Source organism: Pecten maximus, chromosome 6 (genome assembly GCF_902652985.1).
Source record: "Pecten maximus chromosome 6, xPecMax1.1, whole genome shotgun sequence".
Classification (NCBI taxonomy): Eukaryota; Metazoa; Mollusca; class Bivalvia; order Pectinida; family Pectinidae; genus Pecten; species Pecten maximus.
In genome coordinates this window covers 15,748,079-15,764,786 of record NC_047020.1, presented here as the reverse complement: position 1 = coordinate 15,764,786, position 16,708 = coordinate 15,748,079, and the positions used below count along the sequence as shown (strand labels likewise).

Sequence of the window (16,708 nt, the reverse complement as noted above, 5' to 3'; positions counted from 1 at the left end):
ATTAATATACATCAATAATTTATTTCACTATGTATTATACACTATTAATACCCCTGTACAATCAAATAAACTAACGCTAATATTTTATTTCATCAGAAAATATAAAATAAATCATTTCCCACACAGCACATAATAATAGATACCTAGATAATGGTATTTAATGTATATATCTTACTTCTGTATGGAATAGCGGGTGACCACATGGTCTGATGAACATCTCTGAATATTTCCCTCAAAAAAACTATACGGATAGAAACTAAGACTGCTTTATTGCATGCAGCCAAAACTGTTCTCCTGCTATTCCATTAAAAAGTAAACCAGTTGTCTTGCTTTCCAGCCAAATATAATTTGTTGGTTGGGTGGCACAGTGGTAACACACCTTTCACCTAGGAGACTGGGATTGGATTCTCTGGTCGGACAATTTTGGTTTGTTTTTGTTTAACGTCCTATTAACAGCCAGGGTCATTTAAGGACGTGCCAGGTTTTGGAGGTGGAGGAAAGCTGGAATACCCGGAGAAAAACCACTGGCTTATGGTCAGTACCAGGCAACTGCCCCACTTAGGTTTCAAACTCGCAACCCAGAGGTGGAGGGCTAGAGATAAAGTGTCAGGGACACCTTAACCACTTGGCCACCGCGACCCCCTGGTCGGACAAAAGGTATAGGGTCACTTGACTGACCACGTAGAACTTGTTTTGCAATTGTTATAAAATAAAGTTTGAAAAAAAAAAGATTTATTATCCCAATATGAAGCATCATTAATTTAGATCTGGCCTCCACTTATCCAACATTCCTCTATCCAACCTCATCAATAAAGTCATCACCGAGTTGGTAGTTCCCACTATCCAGTCACGATTACACTCTGTTGTTTAAATCCACAGGTAACAAGCTTACATCGAAACTTATATCCATGAGGCTACTGAATTATGTGTGCTGTACTGGTAACAAATAAATTTTCCATTCCAAATGTCCTATCATTACTGGTGTTTTATAATTCATATCCAAGGGACGAAGTGGCTCTCAATTGTTCCCATTAATCTGTTCTTGTCAGAAAGTAATTACTGTAAAACCTAAGTCCTTCCACTGTCTCATCTCTACAAATTCCACCAACTTTCTCTGTCAGAAATAGCCTGTAATAAAGGATTGTGAGTTAAAGATTGATAAACAAATCAACTATGGAAACTAGAACACTGACACGTCAGAAAGGGCCCCGCTATGTGTCTGACCCTTCAGGGTAAATGTAATAATTATTGTCAGTGTTTTTCCTGCCTATATAACTGGGTGCGCCAAACGACCCCATTCTCAATGCGTTTTAGCCTGATTTTTCCCCAAAATCAACTCGAAAATTCCAAATAACATTTGTATGACGACTTTTCACAATCAATGAAAAAATTCCCAGTTTCGTTTTTAGGAATACACTGTGCACTGTAAAAATACCCAGGAAAAACACTGATTGTAATATACTGACATGAAACTATTAGATATATGTTTTTGATTAACCTTTGCTATTGTTTCATTAATGTTAGCATTAATAGGGCCACTGACAATACTGCTTATTATTATTGTATGGAAAAGCTAGCTAAAAGAATTCTACAAGCATTACACTTTTCAAATTTGTTTCAAATCTAATATCAAGGAGCACACAAACTGATATAAACTCAATGCAGTTATTCTAATAAGGTAAACTTGAGAGGGTTTTCTGAAAAACAAAACATACCAAATGTGAAGAAAAGGGGAGAAAAAAAAGGATTTTTAAAAATATTTTAATAATGTCCTTTTTTTGTCATTTGAGGTATAAGAAATCCAAACCAGTACTTTTTTCACCTTTTTTTGTTTTAAAACTTTTTATATTTAGACCCAATCAACTTCAAAATTTGGTCGCTTGACACCAACTTACCTTCATAATGTCATAACAAAATCTTTAATACCATTTAAAAAATGTCAAACCGACCTTAACATATGACCCATTGACTTTGAACTTTGGTCAGTTGATATCTTGTTTGATTGTGACCAACTTTGCATAAGTCATAAATTATGCTAATGGAAGACTGTAATAGTATTGTATATGTATGTGTGTATTGTGGTTTTATGTCAATATGTAAAATGTTACATCATCGAAAATCGGCTTCCCTCAATACCTGTATGTACCAATTTTCGCCGCAATCAGAAGCCTCTGTTTCATTCCCATGACAACACAGGTTTTGGAAAGGTGAACCATTGTTCCCTCAAAACCCCTATATACCAATTCTCTCACCAAAATCGAACAATAACTAAATTTTGACCAATCAGAAACCTCCATTTGTTACCATGGCAACAGACGGTTTCGTAAGTGGTACCATTGTGTTTGGCTTCCCTAAATACCACTATGTACCAATTTTCACCGAAATCGAACAATATCGAATTTTCAACCAATCAGAAACTTCCATTTGTTACCATGGTAACAGACGGTTTCATAAGTGGTACCATTGTGTTTGGCTTCCCTAAATACCACTATGTACCAATTTTCACCGAAATCGAACAATATCGATATTTCAACCAATCAGAAACCTCCATTTGTTACCATGGCAACAGTTGATTTTGTAAGTGGTACCATTGTTTTTGGCTTCCCTAAATACCACTATGTACCAATTTTCACCGAAATCCTCCAACTCTTGTCAATAATTTGGCGCAAAAGAAAAAAATGGACAGACGGACAGACAGACGGACAGACAGACAACCTGATTACTATAGGGCACCGCATCTTTGATGCGGGGCCCTAATAAACAATTCTGCAATCTGCTATAACTAATGTTTCAAATTAATATAAAAGCATATCAAAAACAAGATCATTCATTGATAAGAAAATGTCAAAATTGTTTTGACTGCTAAAATCCAAAAGGGTCGATTACCTGGCATTTTGAAGCCGACCCAGGATGACCTTGACCGTTGACCTTTGAACTTGTGACCTTGAACTATGAGTTTGATCATTCTGTCAGTTAGCTCTTGGTTTATTTCTTGACAACTTTGCATAATCGAATAGCGAACAGTTAAAAACAACAAAGATCCAGTATTTTCATGTTAATGTTAAAATCCAATATGGCCGCCTAACAGCCATTTTGAATTCGATTTGCATGAAATACTACACATCTGATCTAGGATGCATGAGGAATCATCAGTTCCAATTTGATACAAATCCTTCATCTCCTTCAATCATTTTTGTGCAGAAGAAACAAGAGATCCCAGAGGGATCTTGGCGCCCACCATGAATGATCTTTATAGGTTCCATGTCAGATTGATCTTTTCTCTACTTTTCCCTTCCTCTAAGTCTTACTAATCTGTGTAAATTCAGAAACAGCCCTCTAGTACTTTTCAAACAAGGGGAACCTATATATAAAATTTAAGATTTAGCGATAATGGCTGTCTGTCGGCCATGTTGTTTTCCAATTGGTCCCAAAATGCAATACCAGGGACCAAGGGGAACCTACATATGAAATTTGAGAAAAATCCCTTCAGTACCTTCTGTACAATAGCAATAACAAACTTCAATTTTCAAAATACAAGATGGCTGCCTGTCAGCCAGGTTGTTTTCTGACTGGTCTCAAAATCCAATATGCATAACTAGGCACCAAGGGGAACTTACATATGAAATTTCAGAAAGATCCCCTCATAAGTTTCTGAGAAATAGCGATAACAAACTTCAATTGTCAAAATCCAAGATGGCTGCCTGTCGGCCATGTTGTTTTCAGATTGGTCTCAAAATGCCATATGCATAACTAGGCACCAAGGGGAACTTACATATGAAATTTCAGAAAGATCCCCTCATTAGTTTCGGAGAAATAGCGATAACAAACTTCAATTGTCAAAATCCAAGATGACTGCCTGTCGGCCATGTTGTTTTCCGAATAGTCTCAAAATGCAATATGCATAACTAGGCACAGAGGGTCACCTACATATGAAATTTCAGAAAGATCCCTTCAGTACTTTCTGAGAAATAGCGATAACAAACTTCAATTGTCAAAATCCAAGATGGCTGCCTGTCGGCCATGTTGTTTTCCAATTGGTCTCAAAATGCAATATGCATAACAAGGCACCAAGAGGAACCTTTATATGAAATTTGAGAAAGATCCCTTCAGTGCTTTCTCAGAAATAGCGATAACAAACTTCAATTGTCAAAATCCAAGATGGCTGCCTGTCGGCCATGTTTTTTTCCGATTAGTCTCAAAATTCAATATGCATAACTAGGCACTGAGGGGGACCTACATATGAAATTTCAGAAAGATCCCCTTATTAGTTTCTGAGAAATAGCGATAACAAACTTCAATTGTCAAAATCCAAGATGGCTGCCTGTCGGCCATGTTGTTTTCAGATTGGTCTCAAAATGCAATATGCATAACTAGGCACCAAGGGGAACTTACATATGAAATTTCAGAAAGATCCCCTCATTAGTTTCTGAGAAATAGCGATAACAAACTTCAATTGTCAAAATCCAAGATGGCTGCCTGTCGGCCATGTTGTTTTCCAATTAGTCTTAAAATTCAATATGCATAACTAGGCACTGAGGGGGACCTACATATGAAATTTCAGAAAGATCCCCTCATTAGTTTCTGAGAAATAGCGATAACAAACTTCAATTGTCAAAATCCAAGATGACTGCCTGTCGGCCATGTTGTTTTCCGAATAGTCTCAAAATGCAATATGCATAACTAGGCACAGAGGGTCACCTACATATGAAATTTCAGAAAGATCCCTTCAGTACTTTCTGAGAAATAGCGATAACAAACTTCAATTGTCAAAATCCAAGATGGCTGCCTGTCGGCCATGTTGTTTTCAGATTGGTCTCAAAATGCAATATGCATAACTAGGCACCAAGGGGAGCCTAAATATGAAATTTGAGAAAGATCCCTTCAGTACTTTCTGAGAAATAGCGATAACAAGAATTGTTTACGGACGGAGGGACGGACGACGGACCACGGACGCAGGGCGATTTGAATAGCCCACCATCTGATGATGGTGGGCTAAAAAAACGGACAGACGGACGGACGGACGGACAACCTGATTACTATAGGGCACCCGCATCTCTCGATGCGGGGCCCTAATTATTTGTATACTGTAAGGTTTGCTCTCGGTAATTTATGAATGGGGTCCTTTTCACATTAATTGGGGTACCTCAAGATTTGAATGGGCCTCCTGAAAATTAAGTGTCCTATTTTCATTTCAAAAGGATATATATGGATAGCTTTCAGACAAACTCTGGATTATGAAATTTCATTTAATCATACTCTCATCCTCAAATGGGTTAGATATAAACATACATTGTATATTGAAGTAGAAGCGAGTGTCTTTCCTAAATTTGAAAATTAACTAACAAAAGTTAAACATGATAACAAAACATCACTGCTTGGGGAACCTCGATGTATTCATGTACATATAGTATCATTTCGATCATTAAAATCAAAGATGCAAATAGAAACACCAGTTCTTCATTATGAAAAATGTATCATTATTTTGGAAAACTACAGATAAATAAAAACATGCCGTACCTTTCTTTGGCCAATATCACAGAAACTCCTTGTAGCTGGGCCAACTCGTCAGCAGTCAGTTTTGTTTTCTCCTTCACCTGCAAATTGGTATAAAATATTTGAATATTGAATCTTTATTTGAATTCTTAAGTAGTACTTTACTTTGACCTTGAAACTTCGTCTTGTGTAGTGTGTGTTACATTAAAACTTGTACAGTGTACTTTTATATCAAAGCTTGTCCTGTGTGCTGCTGTGTTACCTTAAAACTTATCTTGTGGAATACCATAAACAAATCTTAAAATTCTGATATGAAGAATATGAGAGAAATATGATAACATCAGAATGTCCGATAGTCCAGGGCGTATGATAAAAAGTTACACCATGGTATCAATCAGGATCAGGTAAATCTAGAACTTCCAGAAAAAGTGAATCATGATAATAAAGCTGTCCTACAGAGTGTAATAGGGTTCAATCTACATAAATATCTGAAAGCTTAGTGATAACCTACCAAATCTGTTATATCACTTATCACTCGTTCCTCATCGTGTGACTGTAGCTGTAGAACTATCACTCCACTATCAAACACCTTCATTCTGAAACAATGACATTCAATCCTCTGTAATTATATGGACATTTATATTGAAATCTGAAAACTCGCGCTTTACCTACAGAAATTTTATCATGCAGATAGTCCTCTAAAATCAACCATAACCACAGGCTCCAAAATTCTGACTGGTTGGCTGTCCTAAAACAGGTGCCTAATTAGAATTTTGAAGTATAGGATTATTACATACAAGTTTTATGAGACAGGTGACCGGTCAGAATTTCGGAGCCAGAGATTATGGTCAGTTTTAACAGACAGGTGACCAGTCAGAATTTTGGAGCTGGATGTTATGATCAGTTTTAACAGGCAGGTGACCAGTCAGAACTTAGAAGCCTGTGCTTATGGTCAGTTTTAAGAGGCAGCTAACTGGTCAGAAATTTGGAACCAGAGATTATGGTCAGTTTTCACTGAAAGGTGACCAGTCAGACTTTTGAAGCCTGGGATTATGGTCAGTTTTAACAGACAGGTGACTGGTCAGACTTTTGAAGCCTGGGACTATGGTCAGTTTTAACAGACAGGTGACTGGTCAGACTTTCAAAGCCAGAGATTATGGTCAGTTTAACAGGTGAACGGTCAGTATTTTGAAGCCAGAAATTATGGTCAGTTTAAACTGACAGGCAACTGGTTAGAATTTAATAGCCAGAGATTATGGTCAGTTTTAGCAGACAAATGAGGATTATGGTCAGTTTTAGCAGACAGGTAACTGGTCAGAATTGTGGTGCCTAAGATTATGGTCAGTTTAGCAGACAGGTGACTGGTCAGAATTGTGGTGCCTAAGATTATGGTAAGTTTTAGCAGACAGGTAACTGGTCAGAATTGTGGTGCCTAAGATTATGGTCAGTTTAGCAGACAGGTGACTGGTCAGAATTGTGGTGCCTAAGATTATGGTAAGTTTTAGCGGACAGGTGACCTTTTAGAATTGTGCTGACTAAGATTATAGTCAGTTTTAGCAGACAGGTGACAGGTCAGAATTGTGGTGCCTAAGATTATGGTCAGTTTTAGCAGATGAAGAATGACTGGTGTTTCACCTTATTCCTCCTAGAAACTGTACTTTACAGCAAATCTACCTCATAGGCAGTATTTATGAGTGTGACATTTCACCTTCAGTTATGATAAGCTTACCTAACAGGGAGTCGCAGTGATTCCAACATTTCACATGCATGTAACATATCCTCTGGTGAAAGCAACTGAATGGACAAAAACAAAACACGGATCAAAAGGACAATCAACAAGAGATCCCAGAGGGATCTTGGCGCCCACCATTGAATGATCTTTATAGGTTCCATGTCAGATTGATCTTTTCTCTACTTTTCCCTTCTTCTAAGTCTTACTAATCTGTGTAAATTCAGAAACAGCCCTCTAGATCTAGTACTTTTCAAACAAGGGGAACCTATATATAAAATTTAAGATTTAGCGATAATGGCTGTCTGTCGGCCATGTTGTTTTCCGATTGGTCCCAAAATGCAATACCAGGGACCAAGGGGAACCTACATATGAAATTTGAGAAAGATCCCTTCAGTACCTTCTGTACAATAGCGATAACAAACTTCAATTTTCAAAATACAAGATGGCTGCCTGTCAGCAAGGTTGTTTTCTGACTGGTCTCAAAATCCAATATGTATAACTAGACACAGAGGGCAACCTACAAATGAAATTCAGAAAGATCCTTTCAGCAATTTCTGATAAATAGCGATAACAATCTTCAATTGTCAAAATCCAAGATGGCTGCCTGTCGGCCATGTTGTTTTTCGATTGGTCTCAAAATGCAATATGCATAACTACGCACTGAGGGAAACCTACATATGAAATTTGAGAAAGATCCCTTCAGTACTTTCTGAGAAATAGCGATAACAAACTTCAATTGTCAAAATCCAAGATGACTGCCTGTCGGCCATGTTGTTTTCCGAATAGTCTCAAAATGCAATATGCATAACTAGGCACAGAGGGGAACCTACATATGAAATTTCAGAAAGATCCCTTCAGTACTTTCTGTGAAATAGCGATAACAAACTTCAATTGTCAAAACCCAAGATGGCTGCCTGTCGGCCATGTTGTTTTCTGATTGGTCTCAAAATGCAATATGCATAACTAGGCACCGAGGGAAACCTACATATGAAATTTGAGAAAGATCCCTTCATAAGTATCTGAGAAATAGCGATAACAAACTTCAATTGTCAAAATCCAAGATGGCTGCCTGTCGGCCATGTTGTTTTCCAATTGGTCTCAAAACGCAATATGCATAACTAGGCACCAAGAGGAACCTTTATATGAAATTTCAGAAAGATCCCTTCATAAGTTTCTGAGAAATAGCGATAACAAACTTCAATTGTCAAAATCCAAGATGGCTGCCTGTCGGCCATGTTGTTTTCCGATTGGTCTTAAAATGCAATATGCATAACTAGGCACCAAGGGGAGTCTACATATGAAATTTGAGAAAGATCCCTTCAGTACTTTCTCAGAAATAGCGATAACAAACTTCAATTATCAAAATCCAAGATGGCTGCCTGTCGGCCATGTTGTTTTCTGATTGGTCTCAAAATGCAATATGCATAACTAGGCACCAAGGGAAGCCTACATATGAAATTTGAGAAAGATCCCTTCAGTACTTTCTCAGAAATAGCGATAACAAACTTCAATTGTCAAAATCCAAGATGGCTGCCTGTCGGCCATGTTGTTTTCCGATTGGTCTCAAAATGCAATATGCATAACTAGGCACCAAGGGGAACCCACATATGAAATTTGGGAAAGATCCCTTCAGTACTCTCTGAGGATTAGCGATAACAAGAATTGTTTACGGACGGACGGACGGAGGGACGGACGGACGGACGACGGACCACGGACGCAGGGCGATTTGAATAGCCCACCATCTGATGATGGTGGGCTAATAAATCAGAATAATTGTGAAGAAGTGCTCATTGATGAATAGTAAAAAGTATTTTTGGTATTACATGTTTTTGTGTATCACTAGAGCTTACAGGCTTCATGGCATAGGATATTAGTAATACCTAAATAACAAATTACATTTACTTTTTCTCTCGTCTAATTCGTAATGTGCAGACAGTAATTAGTTAAGTATATCAAATATTACTAGACATTAGTATGTATATATTTACTGTTTTATAACTTTATATATTGATGCATACACAACAATGACAGCCTAATTACAGGTGTTCTATGAAATTATAAGTCATATCCTCTATTGTTATTTTGCTGGGTTAATCGCCCCGTGAACAGCCATGGCTATTTTAAGTTGGGATCCCCTTGTAGCTACCTCACTTAACAACATAAGTGAGGCCCTTTCCATGCCATCCAGAGTAATCAAGGTAAAGTGTCTTGCCCAAGGATACTACCATGGCAGCACAGACCAGTTTGTTTCTCAGCTTCCCCAGAAACACAAATGATCATGGGTAGGCAGCATCAAACCAAACACCTCTGATCTTCACCTGAGGTTACATAGTCTGACACAACTGAGCTATCGCAACCCCCTCCTACCGGGTAAGTGCTTCGTGATAGCATTCTATGGACCTGCTGACCCAAGCTTCCTTTTAGACTCCCACCACCTACAATGGAAAATCTGTAGGAGGACACAAGCTACAAGCTGTATCACAGTATCACTTTGTTGTAAACTAGGTGATCAACAGGTTTATCCTGACATGGCTCACCTCCATTCCTCTAGCTCTGTTCACACGGCAGTAAACATCTGTTAATGTCATGATTCCACCACATTCCTGTTGGAGTAGATAACATCTGTGTCAGTGTGAGACTAACGCGTAAACTACTTTATAACATATAGAGGATCTTACATAGCTATGTATTATGGAATTTATCAAAAAATAATTAATACGCAATCTCCTAAAGACTCTGGACCTAATAAATTACTGAACTCAACGGTAAGATTCTGTTGATCACATAACTCAAATTTATGAAAATGTAAGAGAGAATGCTCAAATGAATTTCTATATAAGAGAGTGGATTTTTGACGGAATATAGAGATAATCATATAACTTCATTTATTTATTATGATGTCATAATTATCTATGATTTTATGTAGATATGTTTATGACTTTACTTAATATTTCATTTTTTTTTTAAATGGTGACATGGCATAACTTGTATGAATAGATCAAAATATTGATTTTCTAGGACATTGAACAACTGTTTGTATGAGATGTATGATTACCTGAAGTTGATTTTCTAGGACCTTGGACAACTGTTTAGCTAACTCCGAGTAGTATTTGTCACCAGTTCCGTGTGTTTCTCTGGTCACAGGATCGGGTATACCCATACTGAGTAAATAGGACTTAAACTTCACTGTCTGTTAATTAGAAACATAAAAATTTATAGCTCAGTAAATATGACATTTTATCACTCTGCATGAATTCAAAACATAACGGTTTTATTATAAATATTGGGATAGAAACAACAAAAAATATATAAATGTATAGATCTACATAATTTATGGTAGATGAAGAGCAAGCTGAAAAAGAGTCCATGTTACTACGTATAAGTGAAACTATAAAACAGAGTAAACCAGTTCAAACCAGGTAATTGTGTCAAGTATAATAAAACAATGTGAATATCAGACACATGTCTAGTTATAGAGAACGGAATACATCTCACCTACCTCATCTTCTGATATTTCACCTTGGCGTTCTTTTATCTTTGTTGCTATTGTTTTTGATAAGTTAACCATTTCCTTTGCCTATGTGAAAATGAGATACATCACTATTGTATATTTTTACAATTATTATAAATTCAAAGATAATGTGCCATATTTTTCAACATTAAATTATCAAAAACAGAAACCAGTAACATTGTAGTACATAGTACAGGTGAGAGAAATAGACAGTTTTAAAGAAACGGATATCAAACAAGTCCGGCCAACTAGATAAATACATGAATTTGTAGATAATGTGGTAAACAATAATAAATTTAGTAGTAAAACAATGACAAACTTAGATAAGAACTGATCTTTATGTAGGCAGAATTTGTCCCTGGAGAAACCTCACTGGTAGTTTCCTATTTTTGACTATAGGGAATGAAATAATTTATCATCAATCCCTTTAAAATCTTTTCAAAGCACAGACATAAAGTTATAGCACCATGGTCATCACCTTACCTTATCCATAAGTTTACTGAGATCTTCAAAAGCTTTAGAGATATCTTTGTCAGTGTCCTTTTGCTTTTGCTTCAATGATCGTTCAATACCCATAATTCCTGCCCGATGTCGCCCGCTCTGCAACAAATTTAACTGTTAATATATCGTTTTGTTTCATTTGAAAAAAATTAATTATATGACATCGACAAAGAGATATTTCAATCACAGAGGCCATGGCTATAAATCATTACAAAAGACTACCAGCAGTAACAGCAAAGCATTTAAAACTTAAGATTTCTGAAATTACTTCATATTTGTCCGGTTTTAAGCTCAGGGAGGCTAACACATTATTTTTACTTAAAGTACAGGATGGACAATATTTACAGCACAATGAGATAGTAAGAATTTTTCCTTATCTACAATGAATAGATGTCTTACCAGGCATGAGTTCATAGCTAAATGAACAAGAGGCCCATGGGCCTTAACGGTCACCTGAGATTTGAAATATTTCAGTTAATTTAATTGACCATTTTTGGCCCCGCCCATAAGCCCCAAGGGGTCAGTCAGGGCCAACATGTGCATATTATCAAACTTTCATCCCATGCTGAAAATGTTAACCAAGTTAGAATGAATTCAATAGAAATCAAACAAATCAGTCAAAAATGTGATTTCCCTATATAAACTATAGTAAAATTTACCCCTCCCCAGGGGTAAATGTGTGACCCCAGGGTCATAAAATTCACAATTTTAGTAAAGCACCTTAAAATCCCTCCATCTATAAACAGTATTTGATTCTATTTTATTTCAGTCTGAAAAGAAGATTTTTGAAATTTCAGTCAATTTGACCCTTTTTAGCCCCGCCCATTAGCAACTAGGGGTCAGTCAGGGCCAACATGTGCATACCCTCAAACTGTCATCCCAAGCTGATAATGTTAACCAAAATAGAATGAATTCCAATAGAAATCAAACATATTATAGTGAAAAATGTGATTTCCCTATATAAACTATAGTAAAGTATACCCCCTCCCCAGGGGCAAACTTGAGACCCCAGGGTCATGAAATTCAAAACTTTAGTAAAGCACTTTAAGATGCTTCCAACTATAAAGAGTATTTGATTCCACCTTATTTTGGTCTTGAGAAGAAGATTTTTGAAATTTCAGTCAATTTAGCCCTTTTTAGCCCCGCCCATCAGCCCCTGGGGGTCAGTCAGGGCAAACATGTGTATACAATCAAACTGCCTTCACAAGGTGATAATGTTAACTAAGTTAGAATGAATTCCAATAAAATTCAAACAAATTATAGTAAAAAATGTGATTTCCCTATATAAACTATAGTAAAGTTTACCCCCTCCCAAGGGGCAAACTTGAGACCCCAGGGTCATGAAATTCACAATTTAAGTAAAGCACCTGAAGACCCTTCTAACTATAAAGAGTATTTGATTACACCTTATTTCCATCTTGAGAAGAAGATTTTTTAAATTTCAGTCAATTTGGCCCTTTTAAGCCCCGCCCATCAGCCCCTGGGGGTCAGTCAGGGCCAACATGTGCATGCCATCAAACTGTCATCTCATGCTGACAATGTTTACCAAATTAGAATGAATTCCAATAGAAATAAAACAAATAAAAGTCAAAAATGTGATTTCCCTATATAAACTATTGTAAAGTTTACCCCCTCCCCAGGGGCAAACGTGAGACCCCAGGGTCATGAAATTTACAATTTTGGTAAAGCACCTTAAGACCCTTCCATCTACGAAGAGTGTTTGATTCCACCATATCTGAGAGTAGAGAAGAAGATTTTTGAAGTTTAAGTCAATTTGACCCTTTTTTAGCCCCGCCCCTCAGGCCCCTGGTGGGTGGGGACCATATAATTTACAATTTTGGTTGACCTTTAGCCATAGAAGCTTCCTGCCAATATTCATGGAATTTGGTTTAGGGGTTTTGGAGAAGAAGTCGAAAATGTAAATTGTTTACGGACGGACGACGGACGACGACGGACAAAAGGGGATTAGAATAGGTCACTTGAGACTTTGTCTCAGGTGACCTAAAAACAGTAAAGTATTCAATGACTGCATGGTACTTACAAGTGAAGGTGGAAGGGAATATAAGTACTAGAAAATGGTTTATAATACCTGCGCTGCAGGGACTGCTGTTGGTATACTTTGTTCCCATAGTCTCTTTTCAAGTTGCTCAGAAAAAGCTTGATTAAACTGCAAAATTGTTTTAAAGGTCAATGAAATAAGAGCTGAAGTGACCTAAAGTATGATATAGTCTTAACATGGCCATGATCAATATAACTTGCATTTAAGGAAAATTACTCTGGTTTGTCTGGGTTTTTCTTTCTGCTGGATTCAGGATCAAAGATTGGCTCCATTCCCAATGGCAAAACCTTTATTTTTTTCCCTAGTGCAATCATTAAAATCTCAAAAAAAAAATGAGTTTCAATAAATTGTCAAAATATCTGGATGTATCTGTCCAATCTTTATCTAACAATGATAGTCATGGGTTCAGATGGTTGAATTGGGTATTGATTCATTTCAATAAGTACATGAGTTACCCTAGAGACTGAGAGACAAATCAACCTATTAATTATGATGAAAATCTTACATCTTTTTGCTTTCACATATTTGCCAATTGGATATTTGTCCAACTTTATTGCCAATTCAAAGTTATGACCAAATTCCAAAAGCAGTGAAAATATCTGTGTGTGCAAGGCAGACATGTCATATATACATCAAACAATCTGATATCAATGAAAACATTTTGTGTGTGTAATGGAGATAATCTCATAGATATCGGGGAGACAATCAGATGTAAAGCCTAAACTGTGTGTGTGTGCGTGATGGTGTTTGTGTGTAAGGGAGACAATCCAGAATTGAGATGGAATAAGGGAGTGAGGGTGTGTGTAAGGGAGACAATCTCATGGATATAAGGGAGACAATCAGATGTAAAGCCTAAAACATGTGATGGTGTGTAAGGTAGACAATCCTGATGGTATAAGGGAGACTAAAACTAATGTGAGTGAGGGTGTGTGTGTAAGGGAGACAATCCTGATGGTATAAAGGGAGACTAAAACTAATGTGAGTGAGGGTGTGTGTGTAAGGGAGACAATCTCATAGAAACAAGGGAGACAATCAGATGTACAGCTTAAATCTGGTGTGACAATCGGTTATATCAAAGGGAAGCAATGTAACTAAGAGAGATAATCTGCTCTCTGTAAGAGAGATACTCTAGAATGTATACAGGTGACACTCTTATGTCAAATACAACCTAGTGCTTATCATGGAAACAATCTTATTTAAATAAGGGAGGCATTCTGATTTGTGGAAGTGAGATAATCTGGGGTTTTCTTTGTGTGTAAGGAAAACAATTTGATGTGGGGGAGGCAATAAGTCTTACTAGATTTGAATTTATTAAGATAAAGACTCAATAACAGTCAAATACCACAACGATCATTTATAACTGTATTATATGGAAACAATCTTATTTTTAGAAGGGAGATAATCATTTATAACTGTACTATTTAAGCATTGAACTGCTTTCAGTTGGAAGTTATGGGCTGATGAATGCCAACTGGACAAAGGCAAATTTAATGAAGCGCGCTAGCGCTTCATGTTGAATTTGCCTTTGTCCAGTTGGCATTCATCAGCCCATAACTTCCAACTAAAAGCAGTTCAATGCTTATATTTACATTTGACAACGATTTTTAAAGACTATATCCAGGAATTTTGCTCCGACAATGAATGAACAAATTATTATCGTCAAAGACAGAACAGCCTTTTCAACAGCCATCTTTCGTTATCGCCGACGTGACAATTATGACGTCACTATATCAATGACGTCATAATAACGATTTGGAAGTTATGGACTCATAACTTCCAAGTGAGCTTGGTAAAGTTATATAGTGGGGCTGCAGTGTTAATGTAAATATAATTATATGAATGCCACATATATACCACGGTATACATTAATGTTACACAGCAATAGTTCTGTTATCTGATCATGACATTGATACTACAATGGTCCTACTTGGCATACATCAATGACTTTGTACAATGACATTGACATTACCTCTCTTTCGCCAGCATCCCTGAAGGAGAGTCTGATGAAGTGGTTGACACTGTGAGAAACAGGCCCAGGAGATTTTTGACTTGGCACAGGATTCAGGTGGACAATAATCTTGGCACTAACAGAAATCAATGATTATAAACATCAGAATTAATGTACAATTATATGTACTTGTTATCAAATACTCATTATGGATTGTGGTGTCAGTTCACGATATTGACATATTTTATTTTCTTGAAATTCAAAAATTAGACACTATCCCAAAATATGAAATTTATTAAAATTGATCTCTAAAAACACTAAAAATAGTCAAAACAATCCATCATGAAAATTTTAGGTCTTTTATTATATGTTGTTCTTTAATATCATATTTGGTACGTATACAGAACCTTAAAATACTAATGTTACTATAATATAATATTATCAGGATATTATATAACAGATAATTCGCTATCAGTGAAACACTAAATATTACAGATTCACAACAGTGACATACTGTGATACAAGTCTTAGCAAGACCATTCAGTAAATGAATTATGATAAAAACCTTTTAGCGAATCCTGATGGTTGTTCCTCCAGAAATACAACAAGTGAAAGGTGTAATACCAAAATACGGGACTACAATGAAAAAGACAATAAATAAACAAAGTGAAAACTTTCTTAAATGCTTTTATTTGAAAAACAGCACGATCATATCACATACAGAATTCATTTCATTTCCAAATGCCCACTTTTGACTTGAAAAACAGCACGATCATATCACATACAGAATTCATTTCATTTCCAAATGCCCACTTTTGACTTTGAGATATCAATTTCAGCATTGTGGAGTCTGCCAAGTGAACATCTTCGATTAAACTTTAAAGTGAACAGATCTAGAATAATCATAAATTTAAAAACGTGGACATGGAGTGATTGAAATTAGCATACCGTGTTCTTCTATTATAGGTATATGCTTAAATATAACAAGTGTTACACACAACACATACGCATTTATAATTTATACAGAAACAGCTAAACTCTTATCAACTTACCCTGTCCCTTATATCTTTCCATATTAGCTTATGTGTTGATAAAACCAGAATTCCATCTTGAAAAGAAGTCTGAAAATATAATGACATGTTACACAAAACACCCATCGTGCTAAATCATGTATCATTACAATCTAACTTTAGTTTTTTTCTCAACAAAATGACGGCAAACTGTCAAAAGGGCAGTCGTAATTTTGCCAGTAATTGCATCGGGGATGCGCCACATATATATATATATACAGTTACACGTGAAACTCATATATGGAAGAAAGACAATACCTTATCATATCCATCATACAAAGCCACCCCTCGTTGCTGTAATACTTGTCTTTCACCAGGAATAAAGCTGTCGTCACCCCACTCAAATCTGTCCATTTTATTGCAGTTTCCGCATACTTCGATATCATCGAAAAGC

At 36.5% G+C, this 16,708-nt stretch overlaps 1 protein-coding gene across 1 annotated transcript; it reads right to left on the bottom strand.

Annotated features, from left to right (window-relative positions):
- Positions 1-5: 5 nt before the first annotated feature.
- LOC117329092 (vacuolar protein-sorting-associated protein 36-like) lies at positions 6-16,708 on the bottom strand. The gene is made up of 13 exons (XM_033886814.1): positions 16,573-16,708; positions 16,297-16,365; positions 15,810-15,880; positions 15,266-15,380; positions 13,327-13,404; positions 11,220-11,336; positions 10,725-10,802; positions 10,281-10,415; positions 9,763-9,828; positions 7,223-7,287; positions 6,005-6,089; positions 5,518-5,594; positions 6-1,128 (listed from the first exon to the last, which is right to left on the bottom strand). Exons 1-13 carry the CDS (start codon positions 16,666-16,668, stop codon positions 1,032-1,034), a joined length of 1,149 nt encoding a protein of 382 aa, XP_033742705.1. The 5' UTR covers positions 16,669-16,708; the 3' UTR covers positions 6-1,031.

What these genes read in the sequence shown, in the direction of transcription:
- LOC117329092 (XM_033886814.1), bottom strand. Translation starts at nt 16,668, where the DNA reads ATGGACAGATTTGAGTGGGGTGACGACAGCTTTATTCCTGGTGAAAGA. An exon ending in GTGAAATATCAGAAGATGAG is followed by an intron (nt 10,416 to 10,724) that starts GTAGGTGAGATG and finishes TCTAATTAACAG; the next exon opens with ACAGTGAAGTTTAAGTCCTA. An exon ending in ACAGAGCTAGAGGAATGGAG is followed by an intron (nt 7,288 to 9,762) that starts GTGAGCCATGTC and finishes TTGTCCATTCAG; the next exon opens with TTGCTTTCACCAGAGGATAT.